The sequence below is a fragment of the Microtus oregoni genome, unplaced genomic scaffold, assembly GCF_018167655.1.
Source record: "Microtus oregoni isolate MIOR12 unplaced genomic scaffold, Mior012 000006F_ref0000085, whole genome shotgun sequence".
Classification (NCBI taxonomy): Eukaryota; Metazoa; Chordata; class Mammalia; order Rodentia; family Cricetidae; genus Microtus; species Microtus oregoni.
The window spans coordinates 41,898,152-41,906,846 of record NW_024543065.1 but is presented as its reverse complement, the minus strand read 5'-3'; the positions used below and the strand labels follow the sequence as shown (position 1 = coordinate 41,906,846).

Genomic DNA, 8,695 nt, shown 5'->3' with positions numbered 1-8,695 from the left:
TCAAAAGAGTATACACATCAATCAGCAAATGTCATAGAGCAGCCCTAATTAAGAGAATATTTTTGAAACTACATCAAGAGTGTCCCACCAGATAGTTCCTTTAAACACTAGACAGCAATGTTTTTATAAATTAGCAGAAAACTCACAATGAGTGTGGGTAATAGGATACCTAAGTGAGAGTACAGAATTTGGGAGCATCATTTATATTCGGTTATTTTAGAATATGGGAATCTGAATTGTGTCCATTAATTTTTTGTTGTTCTTATTGAGTCAAATTCTATATTCATAGTAGTAAAAACTTACACCAAAGCAGATGTTCCTAATAGGGAATGTGATGATTTATAATAAAGTAAAGTATGACAAGAAACTGGGGAAAACAGAAGATATGTAAAGATCAGGACCAAACCATACTAAAGGGACAATAAGTTCCCCTCTAAAATAGAGACCAAGGAAATAATTCTTCAAAGTCCACAGTAAAATAGAGGGTACAAGCCTTAACGTGGTGATAAAAGAGCTAGCTATCCAATCCAACATTTTGATGCTTTCCTGCATCCAAAACACATGTGATTCCTGAATCTTTTCTCATAATTCATTCTCATTTTAAACATTAAGTTTTCTTGTAAACAAAACCACTAAATATTAACAAATTAATTTTTCAGATAGTAATGATGTAAGCCTGTGGCCATCTCTCGTCCTCACTTCTAGGGTGCAATCAAGGTCTTCTCTGGCTGGGGCAAGTCCCAAACAGCACAATCCCAAGAACTGTGAGAATCAAACCAGAAACGCCCATCCGAATGATGTTCTCCACTGTGTGATCTTGAGGCTGTGGGACTGGAGATTGTGGACAAACAGTCAGGACCATACAAAGCCACCATAATAAATCTGTATTTCCACTCTGAGTAGCTCCCTCCTGTGTATGCAATCTGACCTTCGGTGTCCATACCCAAACCAGAATTTTCCTTACTCACCTATTGTGAATTCTGACATGTTTTGTGGCTGGCTGGTGGTCTCAGGCACTTCTGAGAAACAACGGCATGATCCACGTGTGAAGTGCTCAAGAGAACTGATTCTTTTGTGAAGCTGTGCATTTTTATTTCCCAGAAATGCATATTATACTCATGACAGCTATAATGAAGATCTGGAACAAACCATTTCTCTGCTATAGCAGGCTTTCTCCTGGGCTTTTGCTTGATTACTTCAGTATGACTATGCTCTGAGTTCAGAACTTGTGGCCAAAGTTCTTCTTTGGAATCAAGTGTATTGTTTTTCAGAAAGCTAAGATGGAAAATTACACCCTCCCAGTTTAAAATAAAGAGGCTCTGCTGTAGTAAAGAATCCTGGAAGCTAATTTCCTTGGAAATTGGTTTTCACTCATTCACCGGCTGAGATCCCAAGATGCAGACAATGTCTTGTCATCGGGGTCCCATGAATATGAGTTGCACGAAATAGTGACAGTCTGGGTTCTCCTCCTGCACTCAAGTCACCCAGTTCCCATGATGTTTAACATCTCATTCTCTAATCATCACATTGTTAGTAACACAAAGAGTTCAACCACAAGAACTTAAAGATGTGCTCACAATGTCCATGAAGTAGATATGTTCTCATAAGAAGGTAAGCTAAATCATCAAAGAATACGAGACCAACATGGAAGTAAAATATATTACTTATACCTGTGTCTGGAGAGGTTATGGACTCTAGATTAGAAAGCAATACTTCCATGTTCCTAAACCAATGTGATTTCTGACTTCATTCTAAGTGCTTATCCTTATATCCACAGGTAAGTTTAGCTCTGTCCCCTCATCAAAAATGCATATTTTCTACAGATGAGGATGATTATAAAAATTCACAACTGGTCAAAACAGAAATAAGGTGGCTTGGTTGCCCAGTCCAAATGGGTACTCCTACAACACAAATTGTGTATATAAAATATAAAGAAGAGAAGTAGAAAGGTTACAACAGCCAGAGAAACAAGATTCCTGCTACACAATAGAGACTTCAAGGCAAGAGAAGGAAGCTAAACCCATGAAATTTCAAAAGTATAGTTGCCTAAAGAAGACCAGAATAATGACTATAGAATAATGGATTCTATAGTCTCTTCCTCCTCTGTATGTCCTGAAGTCAGATCAAACTAAAAAAAAATCAGATGGCAACTAGTGGACAACAGGAAGTGGAGACAAACCACATGGTGAATCTGTGAGGTCTTCAGATAAAACCATTTAGAGACAAGGCTAGAAAATGGAAGAATCAAAAGAATCTCAAGCTAGGCTGTATGATGTGCATTTATGTGTTCGTGTGTGTGTTTTGTAAAACAATAACAATTAAAAATCAGGGGCAAACAAATTTTATAAGGTTTGAAAAACACAGAAAGAGTGAGAGGAAGAATGGAAAAGATAGAAATGATTTAAATGGAACACTCATATATTAGTAAGTCACATAATATATATATATATATATATATATAAAACCATATAAAATTGTATCGAATTCTGCAATTATAAATGCATGTGAACATAACAAAATAATATTATACAGGCATATGAATAAGTTTACATGGAACCATGCAATTTACACTCCTAAGTTTACAACACGGTTTTACAGTGTCAACAGTATGGGTTGTTGTAGACTCCTAAAAGACAAAGATTATGATTCTTAGTTAACAGTTATAGAAAGGGTTTCTGGTGCCAAATGTTGAGTAAATGAGAATTCCTACCAGAAATCTTCTGGACTCCCATGCAGAAGGTGAGATGATGATTAATTAAGAAGGAACCGTTTAATTCTAAATTTCTAGGTCAATTCCTAGGTCAATTATCCTGTATTAATTGAGCTCAAAGAGGTCTGGATCATCTCACCTTAAACTATGATCTCCACAGGGACACTGGGGTATGACAACAAGCAAGGGGATGAGCTTTGGGAACCAAAGCATACATAGAAACCCTTAAGAGCTGAGATCACAGCACTCATGGAGAATTCTGACTGATTTTGAGACTGTGATTTTTGATGCAAATAGGGATGGGCTGCACCTTCCTTGAACAGAAGGAAAGTATCCATTAGGACTGATGATTGACACCGCAGGGTCAAATTCTCTCCTAAGGAAACAATAGTGCCTGGATGCACAGAGAAATTTGGTATAATTGCAGAGTAGCATAACGAGATGAAAATTGGTGAGTGAAGGACTGCAACCATTGGTCTGAGTCCCCATTTCAGAACCTAGTCTCTCTATATTTTAACAGACTGTGCAATCCTTGTACCTGGACCTATTTCTCTGTGAGATATTCATCATCCTCTTGATGATGAATTCCAGGTCTCCTCCCAGCTTATCCTGTGCCAAGATAGGTCCCAACTGAATGCACTAAAATCCTTACCTGTGATCAGGATGTCCAGAGGATCACTGGGGGCTGACCACTCAGAGGAGGAACTGCGTGCACCAAGCATCTATACTGACCACCAATGGAGGAATTCACAGAGCCTAATGTGAAATTGTCATGAAAATGTCCATCCTGAGACTGATGGACAGAGGCCTGGGTGAGGCCACTTTCCCCCTTCTTACACAGAGCAAATCTGTAATAACTTATCTCAGAGGAATACTTGAGGATCTTGTTCTCTCCAAAATCCAGGACAGGGCCTTTGAAGGTTGGCAGAGAGAGATTCTTTGACAATCCTAAGAGCACGAGACTCACGAAGTCATACAGCTGTATCTTTCTATACATTCCACATCCCATCCTGCCCTACAGTGCCATGGCCATTAGCACTCAACAGTTTCCTTTAGCCATCATGGATTTAAACTTTCCTCGAAACAGCACAACATATGACAAAGGGTTTCTGGTGACAAACAGTTGAGTAAATGAGACTTCCTTACCTGAGACATGTATCTCCAAAGGGTCACTGGCCTCTGACCACACATGGGGGGAATTTGTATAATGTCCATAACATCTGAAGGGACCACTCTTGCTGGATGCCACAGTGATATCAGGAAACAGAGCTAGGGACTGTCCAGTGTGTATAAACTGTGCCTTTTGGGACTTGGTGAAATTTTGATCTGCCCCAGTCAAAATAAACCTATCATATCCATTAGATGAGACACACTTAATGGTCACGTTACCACCTGGAGTCACCACAGGGCTGGGCAAAGCTGACAGAGTAGGTTTAACATGGTGAACACCTAGGAGAGGAAGAGGCAGCCTGTTTAATGAAAGACAGCCCATAGCATCTCCAGCAGAAAAGCTGAGGAAGCACACCTACGGAAGATTATTCCTGAGGACAGAGCCAAAGATTGTGACACTTAGTGTCCTCTCACCTGTCACCACCAGCTCCAGCATGTCACTGCGTTCTGACCAACCTGCAGAGTTGTAAGTGTAACAGCGATATTTTCCTGCATGATGCTGTTCCATAGATGCTATTGAGAACATGGCCTTGTTACTAGGATCTTTTGGAGTTTGACTGTCCCAGGGTGCTGGGCTTCCTTCTTTATAGAGGAAATACATTGATTGCATTCCCTTGGTCCCCTCACACGAGATGGTCACACTATTCCCTAAGGCAATCACAGCTCCTGGCTCAGCCCTCAAAGTGGGTTTCTTAAGTTTTCCTACAAGGAAGTAGAAGAGAAGGATGTGGGGCCAATCAAACAGTTTCAGAGTAAAGATCAAACTTGCTCTTGATCTTGAACTTTACCCCTAAATTCCCACAGGTCAGGGAACCCTGATTGCTCTTCGAGCAGATGAGGGAGGGGGACTTGATCGGGGGAGGGGGAGGGAAATGGGAAGCGGTTGTGGGGACGAGGCAGAAATCCTTAATAAATAAATAAATTTAAATAAAAAAAATAAATGACTATATTTATAAGAAAAAAAAGAAAAAGAACAAATAATGTCATGGGAAGACACATCATTCTCCTGACCCTCCCAGGTTCCATTCCTATTATGCTCCCCCCTCATTATCTATACAGTGACTCTCATGGTCTGCATACTGTGTCCACTGACTCAGGAACCCTGAATCCTCAAACACATGAACACCATGATCTAAACTGGAATCCTGTGTCTAGTAGAATATGATTCTACAGAGACCTTGAGGTACCCTCACCTGAGATCAGAAGTTCCAATACATCACTTCCTTCTGACCACACCTGAGGATTACTTGTGTAATAGCCATAGCATCTGAACATCCACCTTTGGCTGACGGCCAATGGTTTCACTTGGAACTTGGCAAGAAATAACCTAGTGTCTTTATCTTGTGAACACTGACTGCGCAAGAACTTCTGATCATCCTTAGTTAAAATGAACCAGTTGTATGAATGATTTGAGGTACAAGAGAGTGTCACAGTCATTCCTACAGTCACAACAGGGTCTTGCAGTGGCAACAGTATGGGTTTGTTGTAGACTCCTAAAAGAAATACACACGGAAAATAAAAGTTGACCACACAGTCTAAATTGCCGCCCATGGCTTTCCTCCTGTGGGAAATAGTGCTTAGCAGTGTTTCAGGAGAGTGACTTCTGGGGCAAGGATTTTTGAGTTTCTCTCACCTGTCACCACCAGCTCTAAGCTGTTACTGCGTTCTGTCCATCCAGCAGAGGTGTATGAGTAGCAGTGATATCTCCCTGCATTCAATTCTGTCATAGATGAAATGGTGAGATTTGCATTATTATTGTAGACTATTTGGTTCTGTTGGTCCCGAGGATCTGGGCTTCCCTCTTTATATATCACATAGATTAGGGTTGGTTGTGTTGCCTTACACCAGATGGTAACAAAACTCCTTGAGGTGATCACAGAGCCTGGGTCAGCCCATATGGTGGGCTTTTCAAGGGTCCCTGCAAAGAAGTAGGAAGAAAGTAGGTGCATTTGTCACTAAAATGTCACAGAGAAAGTCACAATTGCCCCTAACACATAAGCTGATCTTCAATATCAGAGGTACACATAAGGACCATACATTGACATGAATCTTAGATTTCACTATCTAAGTATCATCCATAGTTTCTACACTTCAAGACCAGCTGTATCAGAAATTCTGTGACACTGAGTCCAGTAGCCCTGGCTGTCAACCACCCAGCACAAATCAGGTATTTTCCAGGGACCCTGTGTCAATTGCAATTATACTGAAAAGAACGTACTGCACTTCCTTACCTGATACAAGGAGCTCCAGTTGGTTACTGGGCACTGACCACATCTGAGGGCTGCTCAAGTAATAACCATAGCATGTGAACCTCCACCTCTTGTTGGGGGTCACAGGATCCACCAAGAACAGGGCTCTAAATATGTCAGAGTATATTTTCTGTGAGGGTTTAGGACTCAAAAACTTCTCACCATCCTTCATTAGAATGAACATATTATACGGCTCTTGTGACTCACACTTAAGGGTAACTCGCCCTCCTGAAGTCACCACAGGGCTGGGAATGGCTGACAGAGTGACATTGCTGGGGTCAACTCCTAGGAGAGCAGAGAAAGCCTGTTAGGTGAACTTTCATGAGAAACATTGTTCCCCACTTCTCATATTTGAGAAAGGAGCCCCCTTAAGGCAAATCCAGGGGCTGAGGGAGGGTTCTGTTACCTGTCACCACCAGCTCCACGATGTCACTGTTTTCTAATGAGCCACTGGTGCTTGTATAAGAACACCAATATTGGCCTGCATTGTTCCATTGAACCAAAGAGATAGAAAACTTGGCCTTATTCTCAGTTTCTAGAAGGGCTGTTGGTATCAGGTATTCATGACTTCCTGCTTTGTAGAGACGATATTCTTTGGCCTCTGAGGGCCCTTCACACAAGAATGCCACCTGGTTCCCAGTGGCTACCACATTTCCTGGCACTGCTCTCAGTGTAGGTTTAGAGAGGACCCCTGAAAGAAATTGACAATTGGTTCCCCAGAACTCCCCCTTTAATACAAGCTTTTTGTCCCAGAACCTTTCACGGATCCCCAACATCATGCAATCCCTGCTGTTCTCCATCTGCTCTGCTCATGAGTGCCCTTTTATCCCCAATAAGGATGTCCAAACTAGTATTGCTGGGAAGAAACTTACCTGCTGATGCTGGGTTCCAGAGGTTCAGGCTCTGTCCTGGAAGAGAGTGTTTACAATGAAACATGAGCACGACCTCCATTTCCCAGTGCCTTCTGGAGCTGCTGAGACATCTCAATTGCACAAATCATGATTGTGAGGTGGATTCCCTCTCAGAGAATATTTCTCCCTCCCCAGGTGGTATCTCACCAAGAAACAGTAGCACTATAAGAAATGGGGTCATGGCATCTTCCAGTTGACACAAGTTTGCAGACAGATGATCTCCTTTCCAAACACCCAAACACAAAATGTGTGGCCTATGCAAACTGGTTTCTGGTTCCAGTCCTGAGGTTGTCATACTGGCAGCCCCTGAAAGAGGAACTGTTCTAACTTACTGCCTGACTCTTTTCTTCCTGGGCTATGATGGGTTGGGCTAAAGATTTTGTGGCTTCTATCTCTCTGTGGTTCTTTAGTTTTTGTTTTTGTTTCTGGGACAGAACTTCTTAAACCTGATCCAGGTCTCAGATTTCTCCTTCTTTTTCCTCAGCATTCTGTATACAAGTATTACAAACCCAAGTTTGACTGTGGTCTCTTCCTGCAGAACATCTCCACTGTAACCATCTCCATCTGGATAAATGCTCTCAGTCATCACAGACCAGGACTTAACACAAAATAAGCCTGCTGGTTTCCAGACCTAGCACCTTCACTTGAGGGATATGGTGCTTGTTCTTTTTCTCTTAGCTCTTGGTTCTCCTTTACTCCTTCATACAGACCAATCTCATGGTCAGTTTCCTAACGTGTCTGTAAGATGCTTTGGGATGTTGTATCAATGTTTCCTAGGGATACAAGAACAATGTTTACACAGGTCATATGGAACAATGGTAACAAAAACAAAGACAAGACTCCATACAAATCTAGCTGGTGAAACAATGAGTTACATTATGGCCCTGTAGAAGCTTGTCATCAATGTTGGAATTTTTGTGTTTTGTTTTTGTTTATTTGAATGTTTAGACAGGGTCTTACTATGATCACTGGCTGTACTGGAACTCTCTCTGTAGACCAGACTTGAATCAACAACCAGTCTCACACCCAACTGTTGAGAACAGTGTGCTCTGCTATGCCCGGAAATATTGGAAACATCTCAATGGTTATGCCACTTAAAAAAAAAATGCTTGCAACGTTTAACTGCCTATAGTTCTGATGGGAAGGGGGTGACCTTAGGAGCCTCAACACCAAGAAAGATGACTGATGGGACCAATGTTCTACAGGTCACTTGTGTGTAGTAACAGCTACAGAGACTTCAATAGGACCAGAATATTTCCATGGTGAAGAGCAGTGTTCTACAACAAAGAAAAATGCAGGCTGATGCTGCTGGGGTCATGGAGAAGAGAAGGGACATACTGAGCACATGACCCTTTATTTCTCCTGCATGAACATGGAGAAGACATGCGTGAAAATAGAGAAAGAAACGGGGTATACTCATGGCTTCATTTGATTCTATTCTGCTAAATAATCCATGATAATGAAAAAATAATCCCTCAAAGATTGATTGCTCTTTTCTTACCAACATACATGACTAACATAGGAACAAACTCTCAGCATTCTCTCTTCTTTTGTGTTCCTCTTTTATTGTTCAGAATCCTTCTGGTTTTTGTAAAGGCTGAAATTAATTTAATGCCTGTTCAATTATAAATGTCTATTCTAAATTAGTGTTATTG

General features: G+C 41.3%; 2 protein-coding genes across 2 annotated transcripts; both read right to left on the bottom strand.

Moving 5' to 3' along the window:
- Positions 1–686: 686 nt before the first annotated feature.
- LOC121449816 (leukocyte immunoglobulin-like receptor subfamily A member 5) lies at positions 687–5,317 on the bottom strand. The gene is made up of 4 exons (XM_041654488.1): positions 5,074–5,317; positions 4,295–4,582; positions 3,857–4,159; positions 687–831 (listed from the first exon to the last, which is right to left on the bottom strand). Exons 1-4 carry the CDS (start codon positions 5,315–5,317, stop codon positions 713–715), a joined length of 954 nt encoding a protein of 317 aa, XP_041510422.1. The 3' UTR covers positions 687–712.
- Positions 5,318–5,457: 140 nt separating this feature from the next.
- LOC121449815 (leukocyte immunoglobulin-like receptor subfamily B member 3) lies at positions 5,458–6,905 on the bottom strand. Its single transcript, XM_041654487.1, has 3 exons — positions 6,536–6,905; positions 6,112–6,411; positions 5,458–5,798 (listed from the first exon to the last, which is right to left on the bottom strand). The coding sequence occupies exons 1-3, from the start codon at positions 6,903–6,905 to the stop codon at positions 5,458–5,460; spliced, it is 1,011 nt and encodes a 336-aa protein (XP_041510421.1).
- Positions 6,906–8,695: the final 1,790 nt, after the last annotated feature.

Coding starts and splice junctions, on each gene's coding strand:
- LOC121449815 (XM_041654487.1), bottom strand. CDS start 6,905: ATGTTGGGGATCCGTGAAAGGTTCTGGGACAAAAAGCTTGTATTAAAG. Junction 6,412..6,535: donor CGTGGAGCTGGTGGTGACAG/GTAACAGAACCC, acceptor CTCTCCTAGGAG/TTGACCCCAGCAATGTCACT. Junction 5,799..6,111: donor ACTGGAGCTCCTTGTATCAG/GTAAGGAAGTGC, acceptor ACTTCTTTGCAG/GGACCCTTGAAAAGCCCACC.
- LOC121449816 (XM_041654488.1), bottom strand. CDS start 5,317: ATGACTGTGACACTCTCTTGTACCTCAAATCATTCATACAACTGGTTC. Junction 4,583..5,073: donor ATTGGAACTTCTGATCTCAG/GTGAGGGTACCT, acceptor ACTTCCTTGTAG/GAAAACTTAAGAAACCCACT. Junction 832..3,856: donor TTTGGAGATACATGTCTCAG/GTAAGGAAGTCT, acceptor CACAATCTCCAG/TCCCACAGCCTCAAGATCAC.